This window comes from Filicampus tigris, chromosome 21, assembly GCF_054856515.1.
Source record: "Filicampus tigris isolate MCC_2025a chromosome 21, RoL_Ftig_1.0, whole genome shotgun sequence".
Lineage (NCBI taxonomy): Eukaryota > Metazoa > Chordata > Actinopteri > Syngnathiformes > Syngnathidae > Filicampus > Filicampus tigris.
In genome coordinates this window covers 6,237,398-6,261,409 of record NC_141237.1, presented here as the reverse complement: position 1 = coordinate 6,261,409, position 24,012 = coordinate 6,237,398, and the positions used below count along the sequence as shown (strand labels likewise).

General features: G+C 43.6%; 5 protein-coding genes across 8 annotated transcripts in view; 2 read left to right on the top strand and 3 right to left on the bottom strand.

Annotated features, from left to right (window-relative positions):
• Positions 1–9,302, top strand: part of csrnp1b (cysteine-serine-rich nuclear protein 1b) — a 92,419-nt gene extending 83,117 nt beyond the window's left edge. For all 3 annotated transcript variants that reach the window (XM_086019994.1, XM_086019993.1, XM_086019992.1), the window contains 4 exons: positions 1,120–1,318; positions 4,469–4,728; positions 4,847–5,143; positions 5,363–9,302. In XM_086019994.1, the coding sequence (XP_085876120.1) occupies positions 1,138–1,318; positions 4,469–4,728; positions 4,847–5,143; positions 5,363–6,301 (1,677 nt within the window). In that variant the 5' untranslated portion in view covers positions 1,120–1,137 and the 3' untranslated portion in view covers positions 6,302–9,302. The remainder of the gene's footprint in view (positions 1–1,119; positions 1,319–4,468; positions 4,729–4,846; positions 5,144–5,362) is intronic.
• A 2,183-nt stretch (positions 9,303–11,485) lies between these two features.
• LOC147127361 (uncharacterized) lies at positions 11,486–14,149 on the bottom strand. Its single transcript, XM_086019995.1, has 2 exons — positions 13,947–14,149; positions 11,486–13,577 (listed from the first exon to the last, which is right to left on the bottom strand). Exon 2 carries the CDS (start codon positions 13,393–13,395, stop codon positions 11,923–11,925), a length of 1,473 nt encoding a protein of 490 aa, XP_085876121.1. The 5' UTR covers positions 13,396–13,577; positions 13,947–14,149; the 3' UTR covers positions 11,486–11,922.
• Positions 14,150–14,311: 162 nt separating this feature from the next.
• Positions 14,312–16,880, bottom strand: LOC147127360 (uncharacterized). Its single transcript, XM_086019996.1, has 3 exons — positions 16,623–16,880; positions 15,972–16,222; positions 14,312–15,773 (listed from the first exon to the last, which is right to left on the bottom strand). The coding sequence occupies exons 2-3, from the start codon at positions 16,006–16,008 to the stop codon at positions 14,458–14,460; spliced, it is 1,353 nt and encodes a 450-aa protein (XP_085876122.1). The 5' UTR covers positions 16,009–16,222; positions 16,623–16,880; the 3' UTR covers positions 14,312–14,457.
• A 280-nt stretch (positions 16,881–17,160) lies between these two features.
• On the bottom strand, positions 17,161–19,125 carry LOC147127359 (chymotrypsin-like elastase family member 2A). 2 transcript variants are annotated; one of them, XM_086021127.1, is made up of 8 exons: positions 19,072–19,125; positions 18,895–18,989; positions 18,709–18,815; positions 18,142–18,270; positions 17,925–18,061; positions 17,570–17,721; positions 17,338–17,487; positions 17,161–17,255 (listed from the first exon to the last, which is right to left on the bottom strand). In XM_086021127.1, exons 1-8 carry the CDS (start codon positions 19,103–19,105, stop codon positions 17,238–17,240), a joined length of 822 nt encoding a protein of 273 aa, XP_085877253.1. In that variant the 5' UTR covers positions 19,106–19,125; the 3' UTR covers positions 17,161–17,237. The 2 variants fall into 2 exon arrangements, with proteins under 2 accessions (XP_085877253.1, XP_085877254.1); XM_086021128.1 differs by lacking the exon at positions 17,161–17,255 and having other exon boundaries at positions 17,320–17,487.
• Positions 19,126–20,848, top strand: LOC147127358 (Golgi reassembly-stacking protein 1-like). The gene is given in 5 exon segments (XM_086021580.1): positions 19,126–19,130; positions 19,635–19,836; positions 20,171–20,257; positions 20,326–20,456; positions 20,713–20,848. Coding segments are annotated over 5 exon segments (468 nt in total). The 3' UTR covers positions 20,756–20,848.
• The last annotated feature ends 3,164 nt before the right edge of the window (positions 20,849–24,012 follow it).

Genomic DNA, 24,012 nt, shown 5'->3' with positions numbered 1-24,012 from the left:
ATTAGCATCCGATATTCAGGCCTTTGCAGACTTTAATAAGAAGGGTGAAATACTCAATTTAAGCCTGATCTCCGTGCGTAAAGAATGTGCCGCTTAAATACTCAGGACGTGTCCAATTCACATTGATTCACATTAAATTAGCTCAAAATTAGTCACATTTGGACATCAATAATAGCGACGTTTAAGATAATGTTTTTGAAGAGTGGAGAATAAATGGCATTCCCTCGTCAAGAGCTCTTCTTGTGCGCGTGTTGTTTTGTTGCCCGCGTGTGTATGTGCATGTGTGCGCCTCTCAAAAGATTGATTGTTTTTATCGCTGAGGCAGCAGTCCCTCTCACGGGAGCACAGAACGGCCGGCTCGCGCAACGCAACATCTTCTTGGGGGGGAAGCGGATGTCTTTGTCTGCCAAGGTGTCACGTGAGAGCGCATTTAAAAGCGAGACAAGGGCAAAATAGTCGCTTTACCGGGAAGGCCGAAATGGGGTAGCATTGCTCTTAATCAATGCGTTTTGATGGGATTTGGAAGAAGGGGTGAAGGGGTTTGCTCCATGTTGACTTATGCAAATAGGGCTGATTGATTACTTCCTGTGGCTGACCGGCTGCAGGCAGCAGGAGATGGGCTACTCGTGCACTCACATGGGCAAAGCACGGGGCGGCCAGATCGTATTGACAAACGTGCGTGTGCAAAGCTTTTTTTTGTTTGTTTGTTTTTTCTTTTCCTCTGCGAGGCGGCTGAATTGTCCTCATTCGATGGTTCTGGGAGAAACGAGTGTGCAAATGTACGACAGGGTTCCCCGGTTTAAAAGGGTCCAATATTTAGGGTTACAACCAGCATGCTCGCTTACTGCCTCACTTTCTTTTTCTCTGAATTCTTATAAATTAGGGGGATTATGTTACATGTATGGCCTAGAAGTGTTCAGTTATCCAGTTAGATGGTTAAATTCAGTTAGCTTAATGCTAACGTTGGAAATTAGTAGCGCTTTGACAGTCATTTTAAACCTCAAACTTTAAATGCATCGAAAGAGAACATACGAGGCGTGTATTCTCTCCGATTTTTGGAAATAATTTGAACTACTCTGCATGTAGCTTATATTGATGCCATTGTTCTGTTCCCCACAGATCGTCCACGCTAGCGCCATGAGCGGGCTTCTCAAGAGGAAGTTCGAGGAGGTGGGCGAGGACCCGTGCTACTCGTCGCCCTCGCCCTCCTCGCTCTCGTCGGCCTGCTCCGCCTGGGACTCGGAGGGCGAGAGCTGCTACTCGGACACCCTGGATTCCACCCCCAGCAACCCCGGCTCCCCGGCAACGCATTTCAACAGTGAGTCAAGTTGGCTGACGGAAAATATTTTCTGTCTTTACGGCTCTGCAGAGGCTCCGATAATAAAAACCCACAGAATCGTGAGGGAGGTGAAGGAATTTTATCCGCTGGCAGCCCATGAAACACTTAAATACCGCTTTTATTTCTTGCATTAAAGCGGGCCAAAGGGCTGAATCCCTTCATACGGCGACTCCTCGCTTTGGTCTGTCTGAACGTCCGGCGAGAGGCCGTTTGAGGACAACCCTGAACCTGGCTGCAGGCCATTTGGTACCAGGCCACACAGAGACACTGAGCAAACAACATTCTATTGCTCATCGGAGTCTAAAAGAAATGTGAAAATCAGTTGTTTCCCCGGTTCATCATTCACAGCCCCGGTGTCATTTTAAGCAATCATTTTTAAAATTATGTTTCAGGCCAAAGCGGTGGATAATATAAAAGTGTCGCTTTGTCGCCATCTTCAGGTATCTTGGCACTGGGGAACTATGTTGAAGTGAGTTGAGGAGCTTTATGTAGTGCTTCGCCAGCATCTTGTGGCACCTCTCGGCAATTAGAAAACAGTCGTAAAACAGGCGAAAGAAACACTGCCAACTTCCAAGAAAAAGATGCAGTTAAGTGACAGCAGTCTTACTTAAACAGGAACTCAACCCAAACATATTTTTTCCAAGAATATGTTCCATGCAAACCCACTAGTTGAAATAAGGCATTCTGATAAATATGAACCGTGATTGGTCGTTACCTGAGCCCTGAGCAGTTGTGATGTCATTTTCAGTCAACAGAAGTGACAAAATGGCCGCCCCCTGAAAACGGGTGGATTAACTCTTATTCCACAAACGCAATATTTATCAGAATGCCTTGTTTCAACTAGTGGGTTTGCATCGAACATATTCTTGAAAAAAATATGTTTGGGTTGATTTCCCTTTAAAAATGGATTTGTCGCACCAAGCCAGCTCTATAAAATAAGTGGCGTCAGACTTGCGAATAAGGCAATAAAGCTTTCAAAACTGCCCCCCCAAAAGGCACTGAATACCTTGATTCCAATATCTTTGTGAAGCGGGATTTTCCTTTTTTCATGGCGTAAAATGGACACGGTAACATACCTCAGATCTAATTGTCTCACGTTACCCCAAGATGAGACCAGCTCAGTAAAAAGTAACAAACATAGGGCTCACGCTAATTCCAGCTACATTCAGTGTCGTGGTTCAGTTTTTAATCACTTGTTTGTTTCGATGCGAGTCCGTCAAAATATTTTTTTGACGTGAAAGCGGAAAGGGGGGGAAAGAAAGCTTGGCGACGGCCGGTATAGGCGACGAGGGCAAACGAGGTTTCCAGGAAGAGCAGCGGTGGCCGCCTGCCAAAACGCTGGCGAACACACGGGCCGTTGTGTGAGGGGCTGGGCACGCATCCAGCACAGGTGCTGAAAGAGGCCCGGCGGGCGTGGGACGCAGAAAAGAAGGCGTGCAAACATAAACCAGGGGAGCAGATTGGTGCGCCGTTGTAAAGGAAGTGGAGAATATGGGAAGGTGCTCGTTAGTTGGGCTCGAGCAGGGATGGAGTATTCTCTAGGGATGGGCTTCTCAACTTTTCCCACCCTGGGGGAGGCTCTGTTTCTCCCCCATAGACATCAAGTCACAATCTACTACTAAGCTACTTTCTTAAATGCATAGCAGGTGTCCAGTAACTAGACATACCGGTATTTACAAAGTGCATTTCGGTGCATATAAAAAAAAGGATAAATAAATAAAATAGTCAATATTGTTATAAGATATTTTAATGAGAACGGTTTAGAGTAAATAGAGTTCAAAGCTACTAAAATACATTTATACAAGTAAAACATATGTATATTTTTTTATGCGCAATTTAAAAAGAAAAGGCATGAGATGCATGTTGAATATATTATGCTGCTCCGGGATGAGGAAACACATTGTCGTTTTATGCCTGAATGTTTTTTTTTTCCACCCCACATTTTTTTAGTAAAAAATTAAAATTAAAATAAAAAATGCACACAAATCAGACATTGGATGTGAATGAAATAGTTGTAATTCGACTGCCTATTATTACAAATGGAAATTTAAATTTACCCCAAAGATTACAGACGATTTATAACATAATATATTGAGTTCCAGAATAGTTGAATACAATCCAAAATGCACACATTAAAAATACCAAATGTAATGCACATTAATAAATAGTTGTAACTTAATGGTCTGCTGATATAATCATGTTTTTTTTTCCACTTAAAGGCATTCAATAAGTAGGTTTTTTTCTTCAAAATGTTTTGTTGCGAATGTTGCTTAAAGTTGTATATAGAATCCACCAAGTTGATAAGAATCAAGAACCTAGCATGCAAAATGGAGCAATATGTGGCAAAACTACGGTGTTACGTTTCAACTAAACAAAAGACTTCTTGGTTTTTCTTTTGACCTTTCACCTGTTAAAAAAAGATCTGGAAAGGCCTCCCCAGAGTCCACAGATGGGTGGAGTTTACCTCAAGTGCGCGCATTCCTGTTGTTTCCAGGAGTTTGGTGACAGCTGCTGAGAAAACCCCAGGACTTTTGCTCGTCAAAGATAATAGACAGCACATGTGGAGCGTCGTCATGTATTTCCATAGCGGGGGTGTGGAGGGTGGAGGGTGGATGGGGGGACCCCTGCGTCTGGCACTTTTATAGTTGGAATTTCTAAGAAGTGTCCAATAGTTCGAATTGCGTGCACATGCACCTTGGAGCGTTACGGCACTATTTTGTGAGAAACGTGTCATCTTGTAGGGATTGCCCTTTCTCCCCCTGCCCTCTCTCCGAAGCCTCCATTGTTTATTTCCCAGATTGAACTGTGAAAGCTTGAATTCTTTTTTTTCTTTCTTCTTTTTTTCCCTCCCCCATTGTGCGCAACAAGGCCGAGCGGATCGTTTTTCATGGCGGGGTCACTTTTACAGAATGTAAATGCACTCCAATTCATGTTTTAGTGTTAATTGGGTGCATGATAAGGCTCTGTGAAAAAGCAGTCCAATGAATCACAGGGTCGTCCTTTTTACAAGGCTCACGTGCAGCGCTTGTAAATTCAGCTGGAGGGATATTCCGCCCTCTAGTGGCAAATAGAAGCCGTGTCAGCAAAAAAGAGGGAGGTTAAAATCAAGTTCTTTTCTCCCCTCCGCAGCGACGTCCATCCTCAAGAAATCCAAGCGGGCGCGGCGGAGCAACGTCACCTTTGATCAAGTGACGGTCTTCTTCTTCCCGCGGTGCCAGGGCTTCACCAGCGTGCCCAGCCGAGGGGGTTGCACCCTGGGCATGACGCCTCGGCACAGCGCGCGCCGCACCTACACGTTGACAGAGTTTGCCGCTGAGCAGCGGCTGCTACGCCGGGAGAAACTGTTCAACCGGCTGCGGGAAGAGAAACTGGAGGCTCTTAAGTTAAAGGTGAGTGAAGAGGTAGAAGATAAGAATGCCCTTATTGATCCCACAGCGGGGACATTTTCAGAACCAGATTAGGATCGGGGTGTTTGGGTTTCCCATTGACCGATCGGGTCTTCTGCAGCTGACCAAGAACGGAACCAAGGACAGCGAAGAGGCCGAGCGGCTGACGGTGGACGACATCCCCGAGATGGACGTGGATCTGAGCGGCGCCAACCTGGAAGAGGGCTCTTTCCTCCAGCCGTACCCGTCCAAGCGGCGTTACGCTATGCTGAAGGCCGCCGGCGTCAAGAAGGTGGACAAAGAGGAGAAGAGACAGCTGCACGAGCTGAGGATCTCCAGGGAACGTTGCGGGTGCGACTGTCAGGGGTTCTGCGAGCCCGAAACGTGCGGATGCAGCCTGGCTGGCATCAAGTGTCAGGTGAGAGAACTTTGGGAAGCACTCGGAATTTGGCCTTCCGTTAGACAAGGAATGTCCAGGCAAATTTGTGTTGGAAATGTAATATAGCCTGACTCTTCTGTTGAATAAGTAGTGGTAGGATTCGGCAAATAAGCCCTCTCTTGGGCAAGCTTCTGTTGGACAAATCACTTAGTTGTGGACTTGTGCTGAAAAACTAGTAATGGGCTCTTGCTCCGACAGATGGACCATTCGTCGTTCCCGTGTGGCTGCACGAAGGACGGCTGCGGCAACACGGAAGGCCGCATCGAGTTCAACTCCACCCGGGTGCAGACGCACTACATCCACACCATCATGAAGCTGGAGCTGGAGAAGCGACTGGAGGAGCAGTCGAACGGCGAGGAGGCGGCGGCGGCGGAGACCGAGGCCATGGCCGGCGCCCCCGCGGCAGCCCCCGCGCACGCCTTCCCCTTCAGCTCCGAGCTGGCGTCCGCCGGGGACAACAGCTGCAGCAGCGACATGACGGACTTGTCGGACTCGTCGGCCCAGAGCGACGACTCCGAGGGCGGCGGGAGCCCGTGCGGACGGCGCACTCCGCTGGACGTGGACGAGAAAGGCCTGAGCCGCATCCTCAGCTTAAACGACGCGGAGAATGGGGACGCCGCCGATAAGGACGCGTGTTCCCGGCAGGCGGAGACCTTCGACAGCTTCAGCATGGCGGACTTTGCCGACGAGAACGACAACGCAACACTGTTGGACAATAGGGCCGTGTCGGAACTTTTGGATGAGAACGCCAACCAGGGCAACGGACTCTTCCACGGCGGCGGCGGCGGCGGCGGCGTCCCGCACACGCCCTCGCCCACCGTCGACCGCTCGGCCAGCTACAACATGGACCTGAGCCTGTCCTCGGAGTCGGACCTGGAGTTCTTCGACGGCTTCCCCTGCCTGGGGCCCAGTTCGCTCTACAACTCGCTCAAGGAGTACGAGCACATGGACAACTTTTTCCACTTCCAGCTGCCCAGCTACCCAAGTTTGCCGGCGTCCGGCGACCCGGGCACCTGCCTCCTGGAGTCCCTCATCGGCCTCTCAGAGTCCGTCCCGGAACCGCCCGCCGCCTTTACGGACAATCAGATGTTGGAGGAAGCCATCAAGTTGTCTGTCATGGAATCTGTGAAAGTTTGACTATAGATGGACACTACTCACTCAAAGTTGGGGCTGTTGGGATTTCGGTTGATGAAGTTTAGAGAAAGTTGTACTGAAACAGAATAGTTGGACATGTGCGTTCAGAGGCTTTGAGAATGTCCAGTTAAGTTCAACTGTAAAGTGGATTTTACGTTCACCCTGAAATTTCAGCCCAAAGCCCAATGTCCAAAACATTTGTGCGTAGCGTACGATTTTGGGAAGGGCGGCTTGGTGGTACCCTCTCAGAATTTGAAGGAAGCTGTGATCTCCTTCTTTGCCTGAAGTCCAAACTCGCCTTTGGGCGCTCGCGTGAAGGCCCGCCGACACGGAAACACGCCAAGAGAACTCTCAACCAAACCCAAGAATGGGAACCGGAACGAGCCGTAACAACACGGCTGAATGTGCACCTCAGGGATTCTTTTGTTCTCGGTTTTCAGAGGCCATTGCCGCGATGGTTTTTTTGCCTTCGTCGGGGCCGTTTCGCTTTCCGCTTCATCCTGGACTCGAGGGGGCGGGGTCACGTTTTTTTTGCGTGGAATCCCTTAGCTAGCAGACTCCTGAGAGGCTCGCATGGTACAAAAAAAAAAAAAAAAAAGGAAAAATCCCGCTCAATCAGCACTTTATCTGTACTCAAAGGCATCGTTTTGGTTGCGTGGTGAGGCGTGTGTATTCAACTGTTAAATTATGGAGTTTCTTGGCTCAAACTATTACAAAGCTGTACTGTTTTCTTGTTCGTTTTGTTTTTTGGGGCTTTTGTCATATTCTAAGTTATTTCCTGCAAGGATTCGTATTTATTTTTCACTCGAGAAGCACTGTGCTTTCATTTCTTTCACAACCGTCAAGTGCAATCGTCCTCATTTCCATTTTTCTTCCTTTTTTCTTTTTTTTTGTTTTTTTTTGTTGTAGGAATCCTTATCAGGGAAAAAGGCCAACACAAAAGTTTTTAGTACCTACTTGCTAACTTATTATCTCACCAGTTATTTAATTCTTTTGGCAATAAAAAAGGAGCCGTGGAAGCCAAGCAAGATAACTCCCTTCCCCCCCCCCCAAAAAATCTCTAAATTATGGCATTTATTGTACTTCTGCCTATGTAATGTAACCATAGAGAAATGACTAATATTTTGTAACTAATTTATGTAGATTGACAAAAAGAGAATTCTAATGAAACTGACAAATTGACTATTTTATTAAGCCGAACCATTTTCAATCGGGGGACAACCTTTCTGATATAGAAACTATATTACGTTTATGGTGTCAAGTATTTTTCACTGGCAGTCTTCGATGAGGTGTCGCTCAAAACAGATCGATTTGATTGTATTCTGAATTTTCCTCTGAAGTCTGTGACTCGCCGTGTTTTATCCATTTGAAGAAAGGGGGTTTGTCTGGATAAAAACTGCATATATTATACAATTTTTATCGGGCGGGCAGAACCCCAAATGGGAAGAAGTTGCCTAGTTTTAAAGGAGACATATTATGCAGGTTGTTGAAAACACCCTCCCAGGTGTCTGATATTATGATATTATTAAGGATTCAGATTTAAAGTACAGATTGACATTTCTATCTTTTGGGAGTAGGTTCTCTTTTCATGAAAATGTCGAGTGCAACTTTACGTTGTCATGATGACTGGTGGGTGGAGCCAGAGCGTTGCGGTGATGTGAGTGCCAACTCTGTGTCGCCAACTTTGCAACTATTTTTCCCCAGGAATTTTTTGTCAAGCGTTTTGTGGCGTTTTTGGTGCTTCGGAGTCTCTGCGTCCAGACTGCAAATGAATGTTGCTTGCGCAGAGCCGCCACTGGCTTATTTGTAACGTCACGATTTGGTTGAATTCAGAATGGCTGACTCGGACACATTTTCAGAAACGGGCAGATGACAAAATATTTGCTTGGTTTAATTTCACACTTGATGGGTTGTCAGGCACTCCTTAGACTATTTCGAGACAATTCTATACCAGATCGCCTTTAAATACTGTTTCCAACAGTGAGGGAGGATTAATGTGACGGGGGGGGGGGCAGCTAGCGAGCCAATGTACATAATAGGGGTTGTAAAAAAAAAAAAAAAAAAGGTTGAACCGAAAAATCTTTTTGGGATTTGAAAGATGCGAATGTATCAAATCAAATCGTTCCACTTTGAAATATATCGAGATGCGCATTGAATCGTGTTGTATCGGAGAGATATATCTTTGAAGGAAATGGCACATTTGCAGTACTGACTTCAAATATATGTAAAATGACGACAAACCTCTCGCAATGAGCCGTATAATATCGAATCGTAATCCCACGGAGACGAATCGAATCGTTCCACTTTCAAATCGAACCATCCTCGAGTCGCTTTGCAACCCATGTATCGAAAACCGTTTCGAATCATCTTTAGCGGAGAGATGCACACCCCTAGTACATATGCACACTTAAGTTCTGCAGCTGTTTGAGCAGCTTTTTCAGGACTCCCCTTTCGAGCAGGGGTGGGGAACCCCGGGCCATACGTAAGAAAATTTTGCTACGGCCCACCATGCAGTTCTACGAAGGTATATTATTTTTCAAAAGCTTCCCCACCCCTAATTTCCGACATAATGCATGCATGTTCCCGCTTGTTGAAACCTGGATTATAATTGTATACTTTTGAAAAGTGCTGCAAATTGGAATTGTATTTGCTTTTTGCCTTTCTTTTTTGTATTCATTTAAAAAAAAAAAAAAAAAATCCATCCAATGATGCCATGCAGTTCTCTTGTACAAAACCATGAAGAAATGGCAACAGTGTTTTTCCATGTCATCTATTAACCGTACTTTTTCCACCCCTTCAAAGAACGTGTCTTACATTTTTTTGGATACATTTTTCGAGCCTTTGTTGTGTATGTACAGGTATCTGCTTCAACGCTCCCGCAGAGCAAACAAAAGCTGCTTTATTTTTTACATGCTCACTTTAACCTGCTGTTCGACAGTCTTTTCATCCAAGCCATTTTGACAGCCTGTCCCTCGATATAATAAAATGTTTTCTAAACGCTTGACTCCTGTTTTGCGTTTTATTGCAGCTTGAAGTGTTAACGTGTTCCCAGTAAAGATTTTTTTACTGCAATTTATAAACTGTTGTAAAAAATGTAAAGTTAAAACGGCTTAAACTTGTCGCCCCCTTTGGGCAAAAAAAAAAAAAAAGCAAAATGCTACTACCTAAACGAACGTCATGTTGACAGCTTTTACTTACCTTTCTCCTGGTTTTGCAATTGTTTTTATTCTCTGGATTACATGTTGTGTTGAGCGGCCTACAGCTCTTCCGAGAAACCAACCTGGGGGGGGGCTGTGGATGCTCCTGTCCCAAACTTCAGCTACTGGTGAGTGGAAACTGAATCCCCCCCCTTTTTCTCATTGCTCCGCCCTTATTGAAACAAACTCTTCTTGCCCCCATGTGTAGATGCAACCCCGAGGACCAGGTGCTGCTTTTCATCTCACTGCACAGGAAACCTACTGGGGGGGTCATTACCCCACCTCCTCGCCTCAAGGTCTAACAGAACCAGAGAAGCAGAGGTGGCATAAGTATTACTCTGTACTTCAGTACTTACAAAAATAAAAAGTACGACTTCATGTATTATTCCCACTGTCATATAAACAATATGCATTTTGATAACTTCGAACTTGCCCTGCTATTCACAAAAAAATAGTTACTTGTGCTCTTTCCAAAACACCCCAATGTGCCACAAGATGGCGCCAAAGTCTTGTCTGATAGTTGGTGCTTTGGCGCTATTTTGGAGCTTTGAGAAGCTTTAATGGAAAAAAAAAAGTCAAACGTTCCAATTATACAAGATACTGTTAGTGTGACTGCCCCCTAAGCTCATCTTGAATCTATTTTGGGTCATACGTGAACGATTTCATTTCCAAATACTTTATTCAGTGTTTCTCAAAGAGCGGCGACTCAAAAAATACTCTTTCTGCTTTTTTTGTTTGCCAGGCTAATTGTGCAAGTTCCAACAGCCTCGTGGCCCACTTGGTGTTTTTCACAAAAAGGAATGGTCTGAAGAATTGTTAGTAATTAGCAATATTATACCCATCATAAACCTGGACGAAGGAGCCATCAGCCCCTCCAGGGGTGGCCTTGTACGGCCCAGCCAGCTTCATTTTCAGGTTAGAGAGTGTCACTTGTTGCCCGAGATCTCGACAGAGTTGTCGATCGCCGTCAAGGTGACACCATTGTGTGTCCAGGTGGTGGCGCCGCTGTCTTCAAATTCGACAGCTACCGCCCACGGCGCCATAGACATCCGTAACTGTCGAGAGAGCGCCTGCCACAACAAGAAAAGCAGACATGGCCCAAGTATTACGGACACTCCCACATACTAGACAAGACTGGTACAAGTAATACTACTGATTTATGAGTCATTTTAAAAAAAAGCACATGGAAATGTACTCAAGTACTTTTTTTGTCAACACCATTTTGGTAAGTTGGTTCGCCAAGTGAAAAATATTTTGGGGTTTCAAATTTTGGATCGCCGGATGGTGGCACAGGACAACCATTCTCATTCGATAAGGCAGTCTAGTTTGTCAAGTCCGCTTTGCTGCTTGAAATAAATGAAAATGACATGAATTCCCTTCCAGCTCCTCATACCAGCATTTTGTTCGTTCTACATTTAGGACACTTTATTGTAGAACAAAAATGAGCTACGTTGATATTCCCAAGGCGGAATCAGAAACTCGTTATTGGCCCTTGAAGGGAAATTGCAGTTGCAGCAGGATCACAGAGAGGAAACCACACGCAATGACAATATTTTGCTTGAGCGTGGCTATCGGACAAATTAAACCCGAAAGTCAAGTTGGCAAATGTTGTCGATTAAAGCCAAAAGTCCCCAGAAAAAGCCTGTGGATCTTCATAGTCTCCGCTTTCTTCTTCTCTTGAGTTTGCGCCGGTGCTGACTTTGGACAGCAAGCGTTCAGTTTGCTAAGAGCGAGTAATGAGTACAGTTGGCCAACTGGTCTTCAGTGGACGTCCCACCAAATAATGCCGACAGTCAGCCGCTCAGCATTATATGCTCAAAATGACAGCAGCAAGTGCAAGAAGAGCCTTTTGAAAACAAAGCGTTGAAAGAGATCACTGCCGCAAAAGAAAGCTTTTCAAATGTTACATCGTCATCGTTATGCAATGTCCTTTGGTGTCTGCATTAAAAGAATTAAAAAAAAAATACACACATACACGTAGATAACCAAATAATGATGGGAGTTCATGTGTTTTATTCATATAATGGTAAATGCACTGTCACTTGTTTCGCACTTTTCTACATTTCTGTTATAAAGTTTGGGGTTAGGCTTCGTGTATTGTATAAAATAAGTAGGACATGCCAGAATTCACATCCATACTAAAGATGCTCCCTAGGATGACACGATGCATCCTGGATTTGGACACATACGGCTTGGTTTGTTACTAACATCAAACAAAGTAAATCTGGTATGTAACAGTTGCATATATATATCTTTATTTGGTTCACAGATGATTTACACAACTTTAAAACTTTATTGTGGACAGCTCAACACGAATTAAAAGTGTTTATGGGCTCCTATCCAAACCATGGCATTTTCAACTCTTCAGCAGAAAGCAAATTCAATAACACACCCTATTAAGTGTTTAAAAAAAAAAAAGATTCTCTCTTAGTCGTGTGCCCGCACGTGTGCGGACAAACTGTTCCGATGAGCAAACCTTTCACCACAAAGTGCACAGCTAAAAGGTTTTTCCCCTGTGTGTGTTCTCATGTGTGATTCCAGATGTGCCTTTTGATAGAATGTTTTTCGACACAATGAGCAACCAAAAGGTTTTTCACCTGTGTGCGTTCTCATGTGTGTTCTCAAGTTTGTTTCAGAAGAATATTGTTTGCCACATAATGAGCAAGTAAATGCCTGTTCCCCCGTGTGTACTCTCATGTGTGATTTGACGTATTCCTTTCGAGCGAATGTTGAGCCACAAACTGAGCAAGGGAAGGGTTTTTCTCCATTGTGTGTTTTCATATGTGATCCCAAATGTGCCTTTTGAGAGAATGTTTTACTACATAAGGAGCAAACAAAAGGTTTTTCTCCCGTGTGTGTCCTCATATGTAACTCCTTGCTTAACTTTTGGTAGAAGGTTTTGTCACAGGTTGAGCAACTGAAGGGTTTTTCTCGCGTGTGTGTCCTCAAGTGCTTTACCATGCTTTGCCTTTGAGTGAACGTTCGACTGCAAATCGAGCAACAAAAGGGGTTTTCTCCCGTGTGTACTCTCATGTGTTGCACCATGCTTTGCTTTTGAGTGAATGCTGTACTGCAAACTGAGCAACTAAAGGGTTTTTCTCTCGTGTGCGCTCTCATGTGTGATACCATGTTTGACTTTTGGTAGAAGGTTTTACCACAAGCTGAACAACTAAACGGTTTTTCTCCAGTGTGTGTTCTCATGTGTGTTTCCAAGCTGTGCGATGAAGTCAGTGTTTTGCCACACCGTGAACAACTATAAGGTTTTTCACCGGTGTGTATTCTCATGTGTTTTACCATGTTTGACTTTTGAGTGAAGGTTTTACTGCAAACTGAGCAGTCAAAGGGTTTTTCACCTGTGTGTGTTCTCATGTGCGCCACAATGTTTGCCTTTTGGGCGAGTCGTCGACCACAAATTGAGCAGCTGAAATATTCTTTACATGCGCGACGTCGAAGGCGCCCGTGAAAGATTTTCTTGTGCAGAGTTGTCGCCTTTTCAGAGCATTTGAACAGTTTGTCGTCACCTTCGCAGTATCCACCGCCCCGTAAACATTTTTCTTCCACCTCGTCGCTGTCTGACAGCGGCGCTAAGAGGTTTTCCGGTGATTTTCCTCCACAGTGGTCTCCGCTTGGACTGTGATGATGAAGCTGTGACCACTTAGCTGGTTTATTTTTGTCATCTTCACTCTCCATAGAGACTCCAGTCAGTGGCAACCTGCTGACATCAGTCTCCTCCTCTTCTTCTTTAACATGGCCATGTGCGGGATCCGCATCTTCCTCCTTAATGTGGTGAGGCTGTGGATCTCGTTCTTCCTCTTTCACATGAGGCGGCTCCTTTTTACAGAATTGTAACTTTTTCTCATCCCCCTCACAGTGTTCGCTGCTCCGCAAAGGTTCTTCCATGTTGCTGCTGGATGACAGTGGTCTCCACTTGGGAGTGTTAAAATGACGCTGTTTTCATTCCTCGTAAAGACACCAGTAAGTTGAAATGTTCGAACTTCCTCCTCCTTAATTTTGGTGGTGGTGGTGGGAGTTCAGGCAGCGGAAAACCTTTTCTCTGAACTGGAGCTCCCCCACTGCAGCTTCTAGGTATCGACAGAACAAATGAAACAATTTCAATTACACAGGACGATTATGATATGGTATGATGAGCGATTTGAAGTCACACTTGTGAAATTGATGTTTTCCAAAGTAACGAAAAAAAAAATTGGTAGCAAACCCAGGTGAAGTTAGCCAGAAAGAAATGCATATTATATTTACACATGCAAATGAAATTAAATGGTCATGAATTAGTCATTGGTCATTGTTTTGACAGGGAACGTGCCTTAATGAACCTGCTAACTCCTTAAGTTATTTTGGTTTTGGTGACACTTTTTCTTTTTTTTTTTTTACAAAACATACAACATCAATGTTAAGCTTTGCATGTTTATCTTGAGTAAGTTTAGTGGACGAACCTTCAATTTGAGCTTCCAGGGACCGTCGTAATCGCTCGTTCTCCTCTCGACGCTTCCAAACAGTCCGAATATGTCGTCGACGGCCGCAACTCGCCGCCTTCTTACTTACTTTCAACATTAAAAACGACGTTGTAGAAAGTTCAACGAGGACAACAGTTGATCCTCGCGCTTTGTGATGCACTTGGATGCTACTGTATGCTAACGTGCGTATTTCTTCTTTGTTTAACGGCGGTTTGCAAACTATATGTGAATTACCGCCACCTGTCGACCTGCAAAGATGACTGCTTTGGCTTTGTCAGCCGACCCATAATTACAACAAAAGTAATCTCTACCCGCAGGAAAATAAATTAACATGAAAGAAAGTGTTTGCAAGATCAGGTTTTTTCCCCAGCTTTATTTTTCTCCACGTCCTCATTGATGCTCGATCCAAATGATGGAATGTACAGCTTTTTGAAAAAATACAAATTCAATTCTATTATTCATGGGACTTCTGTAAAACATTTATTCCCCCTTAGTCGTGTGTCTGCATGTGTGCAGCCAAACTGCTGCGATGCGCATAGCTCAGACCACAAACCGAACAACTGAAGGGTTTTTCTCCTGTGTGTGTTCTCACGTGTGATTCGAGATGTCCCTTTTGATAGAATGTTTTATTACAAAATGGGCAACTGAAGGGTTTGTCTTCAGTGTGCGTTTTCATGTGTGCTCTCCAGTTTTGCTTGAAAAAGAACGTTTTGCCACACAATGAGCAACTAAAGGGTTTCTCTCCTGTGTGTATTATCATGTGTGATTTGACAGTTTCCTTTCGCGAGAATGTTGAACCACAAACTGAGCAAGCAAAGGGTTTTTCTCCATTGTGTGTTCTCATGTGTGAGCTAAGATGTGCCTTTTGAGCAAATGTTTTATTACACAAGGAGCAAACAAAAGGTTTCTCTCCAGTGTGCGTCCTCATGTGTGATTCCAGATGTCCCCTTTGATAGAATGTTTTATTACACAAGGAGCAAACTAATTTTTTTTCTCCATTGTGTGTTCTCGTGTGTGATTCCAAGTGTGCACTTTGAGAGAATGTTTTATTACACAACAGGCAAACTAAATCTTTTTCTCCTGAGTGTGTTCTCATGTGTGATTCCTTGCTTATCTTATGAGAGAAGTTTTTACCACAAGTTGAACAACTAAAGGGTTTTTCTCCTGCGTGTTTGGTCATGTGTGTTCTCAAGCTTTGCTTAAAAAAGAATGTTTTGCTACACATGGAGCAGCTAAATGTTTTTTCACCTGTGTGTGTTCTCATGTGTTTTACCATGCCGTCTTTTAGAGTGAATGTTTTGGCACAAACTGAGCAACTAAATGGTTTTTCACCTGTATGTATTCTCATGTGTGCTACCATGTTTGGCTTCCGGGTAAACCTTTTACCACAAATTGAGCAGCAGAAATGTTTTTTATGCGTGTTCAGAGTTGTCTCCTTTTCAGAGCATTCCAAATGTTTGTCGTCATCCTCGCAGTCTTTGTCGCTCTTTAAAGGTTCTTCCATGTCGTCGCTGTCTGACAAAGGAGCTAAAAGCTTGCCAGGTGGGGGTCCTCCGCAGTTTTCTGCACTTGGACTCTGATGAGGAAGCTGCGACCGCTCAGGTGGTTCATATTTGTCGTCTTCACTCTTCACAAAGATGACAGTCAGCGGCAAGTCGCTGATATCAAACTCCTCCTCTTCCTTTTTTATGTGGGCGGGATGTGGCTCATCCTCTTCCTTCTTAAAGTGGGAGGGCTGTGTAGCTCCATCTTCTTTAACAGGGGGCGCCTGTGGATCTTCCTCGTGGCTAATTAGCTGCTGGACGTCTGCAGGACACGAGCAACACAAATGCAGCTTAGATTGCACGCACAAGTCAAATATGATCAAGTATGTGCCAAAGTTTGATGTTGGGGGACTTCTGGAAACTAAACAGGTAACTTTTTTTTTTACACATTTGTGAAGTTCCTTTGTTGCAAACTAGTGCTGTCTTTTTTTTCCACAGCATTTCAACTATTTGTTGTCACCTTTACCATATTCATTGCTCCTCCAGGTTTTTGCCATGTCGTCGCTGTCTGACAGTGGAGCTCACAGGTTGTCCGCTGGTGGTCCTCCACAGTGGTCTCCACTTGGACAGTGAAAATGATGCTGTGACCACTCAAGTGGTGTGTCTTCATGGAGACACCAGTCAGCTCAAATCTCTGACTCTAAATTGGTGCTCCACCAATTGCAGCTGAGGGATGAAGTTCTTCCCCATGACCTATCAGCTGCTGGACGTCTGCAGGACAGGTGAAACACAAACGCAGTTAATCTCACATACAGGTAAAATGAACTAGTTGCAAACGTGATCACACTATCCTGTATTTACAGTACGGTTGTGACAGCAAATTAACTTTCGTGGAAAAGGAAAGGAAAAATAAACGAAATGTACCTGGCCAGCCCCAGTAGTGAATGTATACGTAATTCTGCATAAAGTTAATTGATTTATTTCATTCATTATTATATTATCATAATAGTTTATTAAGTGACACATTGTTAGATTTGTTTTGCAGTAATTCTTGTGTCGGGCTCCCTCGTTTGTTGTAAAACAGACAATTAGCGTAACGTTTTGCACGCTCTTATAAGATAAACAAAATGTCGTATATAAAATTAGGTCGAAGTTTCATTTGCAAGCTGACCTTAAACGCGAAAGGGTGTTGCAAACAGCTTGTTGTTGTCGCTCGGTCTGCCTTGAGGCCCTTCTCTGTCTGTCTTGCTCTTGACAGTTGCGCCCTGTGCAACGCTATCGTGTTTTTTTAAGTCTGAATAATTTGTCAGCGGCCACAATTAGACGCTTACTTTCCAACTCTTTCAACATTAAGATGTTCAGAAAGTTGAACGACGATAGCAACACTTGACCCTCGCGCTATGTGGTCCACTTGGATGTTATGCTGACTTCCGCCTTTTCTTCATCGTCTACATCATTTTGAACGGTGGGGTGCAAAGTGTGCACTGCCACCTATTGATCGGAAATGATTACTGCTTTGGTCTCCTGTTCATTTGGGTTCGTTTTCATGGAAGAGTTTGAAAAATAATTACAAAGATGAACTAAAAGAGCTCACATTTTCACTTTTTTCTAGTCCTGTTATCCCCCGCCGCAAAATAAAACGTCGAAATTCTTTTTAAAGTGACCGGGATACAACCTATGAAACTGAAGGTGATGAAGGAACTCAGTTATGGATAAAAGACACAGTGTTTTTCTTAAACATAATTTTTATTTGATGCACTGTATAGAGTCTCCCCCGGTGTGCTGCCTATGCATCATCCATAACCTGTGAGTAAAACACACACACACAAAATACAAAGATGAAGCAACAATGGTCACTGGATAAGGGACTACATGTGGGTGCTTACGGAATAAATCCAGTCTTGGAAGGAAGAGACTCTGGTGAAGACGGTGGGTTTGGAAACTTGGTTGCACCTGCCGGACGGACCGTAACTGACCACACCATGCACCCTCCACGCATCGTCGGTGAAGCAGTTTAGTGGTCCCCCAGAATCGCCCTGGTGAGAACACCCACAATCAAGCCACAGTGAATGGTTTTAAAGAAGACTGATGGATTGTGGCGGATTCACATGTTCGCACCTGACAGCCTGAGATGACTCCATCACCTCCGGCGCACACCATGCTCCTCAGGGCGATGCCCCCCCACCACTCCGGCTGGGAACAAACCGAGTGCTCCACCACTTTGATGGGGGACACCTGCAGGATGTCGGGCGTGATGCTCGATGCTTTGTCTGGGCAAGTGCAGGAGTCCGTGTAGTGAGTGTTTGGAAGTATTTGGACAACATGAGATTTATTTTGCCTTCAAAAGCAGCTTCATGATCAGATACAATACAGTCGCTTAGTATATATAGTTTTGTTTTATTTGTATTTTAATTTAAATCTATTTTATTTGGGGTTTCTTTTACTTTAATCGACTGTACTGTACTCTACTTACAGTCCATGATCCCCCAGCCGGTGATGAAACAGGTGAAGTCGTGAGGCAGCATTTCCCCTGGCCTGGGCAGGTTCCCGATAGCAACGAAGCCGTTATCATAAACTGGATGAGCCAGCCTCAGGAGAGCAATGTCATTTCTAATCGAGAAACACACATGGTATCTACTTTAAAATGACTCATTAGGGGGCTGACACAACTTGACGGGTTTGAACATTACCCTATGCCAAGGTTGCCCGTCCACTCGGGGTGGACGTGAATCTTCTCAACCGGGATGAACTGCTCACTGCCATCGTACTCGAACAGGTTGTATTCTCCTACCACCACACGGTACTGACTGGCATCAACACTGATATGCATGCAACAACATAAAAAAACATTTCCTGGTGCTCATGTTGCATACAGCTGTGCAAGATCAACATATTACCAATGTTCCCTAGCTCAAGGAATCAATTACTTATGGTCTCATCTCTATCTTGCCATGGAGCAAGATGTTAAAAAACAATGTCAGGGACAACATTGTAGACTGCATCAGGTTACAAAACTGCTCAAGAAGGTACGTACATACAATGTATAAACCCACCATAAGCAACATATACCCAGGGGATCAATGGGGGGCTCAAGAAGTAGCATGATAAGGTCATGCAGACCTCAAGCCAATTAAGAAAAAAGTGGGAGGTATTGGACCTTCAAGTTTGCAACAGCCATAAAAAATTAAGACCGTTCATTTCTTTTTAAAGTCAGCAACGTATTATGAGCATTTGTGTTGTTGAATCGGAAGCCAAACCTGAGGATGCAGTGAGCTGCTGTCAAGATGTAAAAGGCATCGATGATGGAGCCTCCACATATGTGACTAAACGATCCTTCGTTGTACGAATCGAGCTGGAGGGAAGCCTGGAATAAAAGACAGAAAAAAAATTGTTTAATGGAGAATCTGCAGTTTTTTTTTTTTTAAACTCATTTTAGGGCTTACCTGCCATTTCCAAGTGTTCGGTTTGGCATCACTGCCACCTATGACTCTCTGGTTGTTTACATAGTGGTTGAATGGTACCTGAGCACCAATCATCCCTTTTGAACATGGTATGAAAATCATAAAACATGTTAATGTAATCTTACAATTTTGTTAAATCGGAAAAGCAGAATGTCTTACCGACACAGCAGAGGAAAGTCGCAAGCCAAATCATGTTGGAAGAACGGAAGCAGAATGGAGTTTCACCATTTTTATATGACTTTAGTGGGACCTTCAGTTAGATAACTTCAGTGCTCTTTGCCAATGTGCAAACACTTTTTTTTAGCTTAAAAAAAAGTTAGCTCATGTTATTTTGTTTATGCAATGAAGTTGATTACATCCATACTGATATCAGCAAATTTATGTAATGTACTTTACAATATCTTAAATGATTATTTTGTTCTGTTTTATTTTTATATTATTTTTGCAAAGCAAGACCTGTTATCATCGGTGAGAAAGAAGCAGGTGCAATTTTATTCAAAGTCAACGAAAGCATCTGCAAACAGCATGATTCCCACATATAAAAAAAAAAATCCAAGTTTGATATGGCACTGCAAGGTCAAAAGCTGCAAAACTGATGTTAGCTATTACTGATTTATAGAAGTCCAGATGTAGAGCGTGACAATAATTAATCCCCCCACATCAGACCATAGGTTGAGGTTCACAGTTGTGTGGTAAGTTAACATCTCCTATTTTCTGCATAGTAAAGAAGGTCACTTGCTGAAAGACTTGCTGAAGGCCAACGTGGAGAAAGCAGTAAAGCTCCAAGTGTACAACAGCAATACACAGCGTGTGAGGGAGCTGGAGGTGACACCCGGCAACATGTGGGGGGGCCAGGACCTCCTGGGGGCCAGTGTCTGCTTCTGCAGTTTTGAGGGGGCTGCTGAAAACGTCTGACATGTCCTGGTAAGCAAGGAGCAAACAAACCAAGCTTTTTCCCCCTTTCTTTCCTTCTTTTTATTGTATTTTGTTTTCAACAAAGTAGCCGTCAAAAACACATGTAGGCTGTGCCATCTTTTCTAGGGGACATATTTAAATTTGAAAACGTGCCTGCCCAACAACCCATTAAATCTTTTAGTTATGAACTTTAATCTTTTCCTATATCTGAAAATGTGCATGTGAGTGACCTGTAACATAGTGCTACAAAAAAAAAAAAAAAAAATCAGCATTTTAAACAACACAAATCGCTTCCCTCTGGGAATCACTAAAATAACCAATTTTATTGCTTTCCTTTTGCTAGGACGTTGAGGCCAACTCTCCCGCAGCCTTCGCAGGCCTTGTCACGCAAGTCGACTTCATTGTGGGAGCTGACCAGCTGTTGCAAAGCGTACGTCTAGTTCTGTCCACAGTGAAAACTCTTTGGCCAACAAAGGTTGTTTTTTTTCCCCTATGCAGTCAGACGACTTCTTTTCCCTAATCGAAGCCAACGAGGGCAAACAGTTCAAGCTGCTGGTGTACAACACGCAGAGTGAGCGGTGTAGAGAAGTGGTGGTGATGCCCAATGGTGCTTGGGGAGGAGAAGGAAGGTATAGTGAACCCCTATTAACAGAATGCATAGTTGAATATGTGTCTTAATTCTATTTTATATACAATAAAATATAAATTGAGTAAATAATATGAATAAATATGTACATAAATGTTTGTGTAACATAAAGCTCAGTTTGAAATAAAGTAAGCAATAGTAATATGCATCGTATTGTTAAATAATATTTGTAATGTTGATTTGAAAAAAAAAAAAAATCCAAACAAAATTTCCAAAAAGACTGTTGACTTTATTTCTAGATTCCTGATCTCCGGGAATGGACACGGAGCACCAGCTAACTGAACTGGTCCAAGTTATAAATCCGAATGATGAGGACAGCACAGAGGCGTTACCTGGCTTAGAGGTGCAACTCACTGAGCCTGTCTTACACTCTTGATGAAGTAAAACAAAAAAACAAATAATGAATATTATTTATTAAACCTCCTCTTACCTGTTGAGTTTAACCATAAAAAAATGTTCAATTGGTGTTTAACAAGATGTGCGTTTGTGCATGTTTGTGACAAAGATGACTGCACACAGAACGGGTAAAATTAGACATTTAATTGCCCCTTTTGGCCACTTGTCACTCCCAGGTCTTTTCATATAGGATGTAACTCAACTCAACAATATTTATCGAGGACTTTAAAAAAGCCCGAAAAATGCCGTTCCAAGTTCAAAATGTCCCTCTTTCAGAAGTTTGTTGAAATCCCATTTAGTGACAGGAGGTGTCAGCAAAACATCTTATTTTTGCCACTTCAGCCTTTTTCCAATTGTGAAATACAAATAAGACTGGTTTATGATTAATGTTGCCATTAAGAAGTCTGTTAATAATTCATGACAAAATGAAATGCTATAGTCCGTGTGTAGTGTGTTAGTATTTTTGTATTGAAATTGTACCTGGTGCGTCATTTGATTACCCATCATCATGTGCTTTCCTCCTAATTTCCCGCTTGTCCCCGTGATGACACTCAGACATAATGAAGAGAACCAGGGTAGTGTGAGATGCAGTAGAAGGGGGGTGAATAAGCCTCAATTATTTAGCAGGGCACTCCTCTGTGGAAAAAAAAAGGTGGGGGGGGGTGGGCATAAGGAGAGAAGGGGAAAAAGCACGTGGGGATGAAACATGAGATGGATTTGTTGTAATCCGCAAAGAGAGAGCGAGAGCTTCACATTGTTCACGTCAGTGTGGTTTTATGGACCTGCTTGCACTGCCACCTTGATATATTTACATTTCCTTCTTTGTTCAATTCTTAAAAATATGCCATTGAGATTTTTATGTTGCCCTAAATTGGCATATCAACTGTTACCACGTTAGCATTTCATGAATTCTAATTTGAAATAGTACCCGATTGCAGGGAATTATTTTAAATCTCTTTGAGACAACCAAAGATGAAAGAAAGTGGTGTACATCATAAAGACTGAACACGAAACTGAAGAAAAAAATGAACATAAAATAATTTCTAAACACAAACAAAGGTTAAAAAAAAAACAATAAGTTAAAAAACTGCTGTTTCAAAGTGCCCCCGTGTAAGAAAATGCTTAATCTTTGCCAGCTGGCTAAGGTAAAAAAAAAATCTGAATTATGCTTTAAACACTGTGTAGTTCAAGTACCAACTGTTAGTTTGTTAGCATTTCCCTCATTTCAGTAGACTTTAGCACATCCATTGAGGCATTATTCATTAGCAACCATTTTAATCAATGCATTGTCACTCGCAGATATTTGTCCAGTGGTTTAAGATTCAATTCAAGACATTCAACCATCCTGTTAGGTTTTGTTTCTCAAGCACAACAAAATGGCCCTGGCCTTGTATTTGCCCTCCCATTGCCCTTTTAGCTTTGCAACACATAGCGTCGTTAGCCCGAGGCTAGGGGAGAAACCTCCGGAACGACTGCAGAGCTTCGCCGTCATTGCCCCGCGCGCTATCGCTTGCTCTCTTTTTGTTATTATGTGGCGAGTGTTTCGAAGGAAGCGATGACGCATCTGCACCCGCTTGTCATCTCGGCTTTATTTCAGGCTCTCAGGCACCAGCATCGTGTTCAGCACCACCGCCTCGCGCCTGTCGCTGCAGCGTGACAAAATGAGGATTAGATGAACTCGCGACAGTGGAAAAAAAGACAGGGCGAAGACACATGTGGAGGGGAAAAGATTATGAATTTTGTTCTACCTGTTTGGGAATTTAGTAGATTTTGTACAGCCTTACTTCACAAGGAAATATGTCACATTAAGAGGACAATTCATTATCGATTTGTTTCCTCCACTTTCATAAACAGGCAACTGATCTTCTAAATTCAGCAAGGTATTAAATAATTACCTCCTCCATTGTATGTATCATGCCACAATGTTGTTTTTACAGTCATCCTGCTGAATAACAAAACAAAAGCATAGTTGCCTTGAATGCGCTGTAAGGCATGTTCGTGTTGTGCTACATGACGCAAACATAGCGCAGCCGGGGAACGAGTGGCTGTGTGTGCTTCCCAAGGCTGTAATTACATTCATTCTGCGAGGTCTAAATTCATTAGGAGGCCGTTTTTTTTTTTTTGGGCTTCTGTCGTCATTACAACCTCAGGCTACAAACGTTACAGCGCTGTTGCCACGGCCCCCGGACAACGCCCAGAGGCATTCATGGCAACGTTGTGATGTTTTTTGTTGTCTTTTGACGTTTTCTGTCTTTCATCTGGAGGGTGTGGCTTATGCTAAGTATGATTATGATATGAGGCAAAAGATCCACCCTTCCGTTTAGTGTAGTGCTTGTCCTAATTGTGGCGGCGGGTAAGATGACTTTAGGCAAGAGACGGGGGTCATAGGGCACATACAGTATTTACAAACAACCATTCGCACTCACATTCACACCTACGGACATTTTACTCATCTCCGTTTTGTTTGCAGTTTTCCTAAATAGTCAGAATAGATAGACAATAGAGTTGAGGTCAGGGGATATTTGTCTGGGAGCTGGTTCGATGATATTCTTTGCAGCGCTGGTGGCATAGTGCCCATCACGTCTTGTCACAATAACCAAACAATTCAACCAATTTTATGAAATGCACTGTTAAAGGCTCTGTCTTGTATTTAGTGTACCTAATGAAGTGGCCTGTGAGCAGTGATGAATGCAAAAGCTGCATTTTCTCTCTGTCAACCCCGCCCCCCCCAAGTTGTCCTTTACATCTGAAGGCAAGTGTCAGCGCACACGCCTCAGCGGAGCCCCCTCAATCTATCCCGCCCCCGCCACCCTTCAACCATTCTGTTTTTTTTCTTTTTCTGCTGAGTGTGTGACATATTTGCCGTGACACCGCCGCCACTAGCCGGGCCTGGTTCTGACCCGATTTGGGCGGGCAGTGGGGGTAGTGGGCTGCTTCTCAGAGTTAACCTCATTTTTCTGCCAAGCTTTCACCCTGTAGGGACAGTGCATGCCTGACACTGCCCTACATACTGTATATATACAGTGCGTGTATACACTGCATACAGTAGTGCATGCGCTTCATTATACAATGCCCGAAAAGATGACATTTATGGGCATGTGGAAAGCAATCATGGCTTGACTAAGCTGTGAGATGTTATCAGG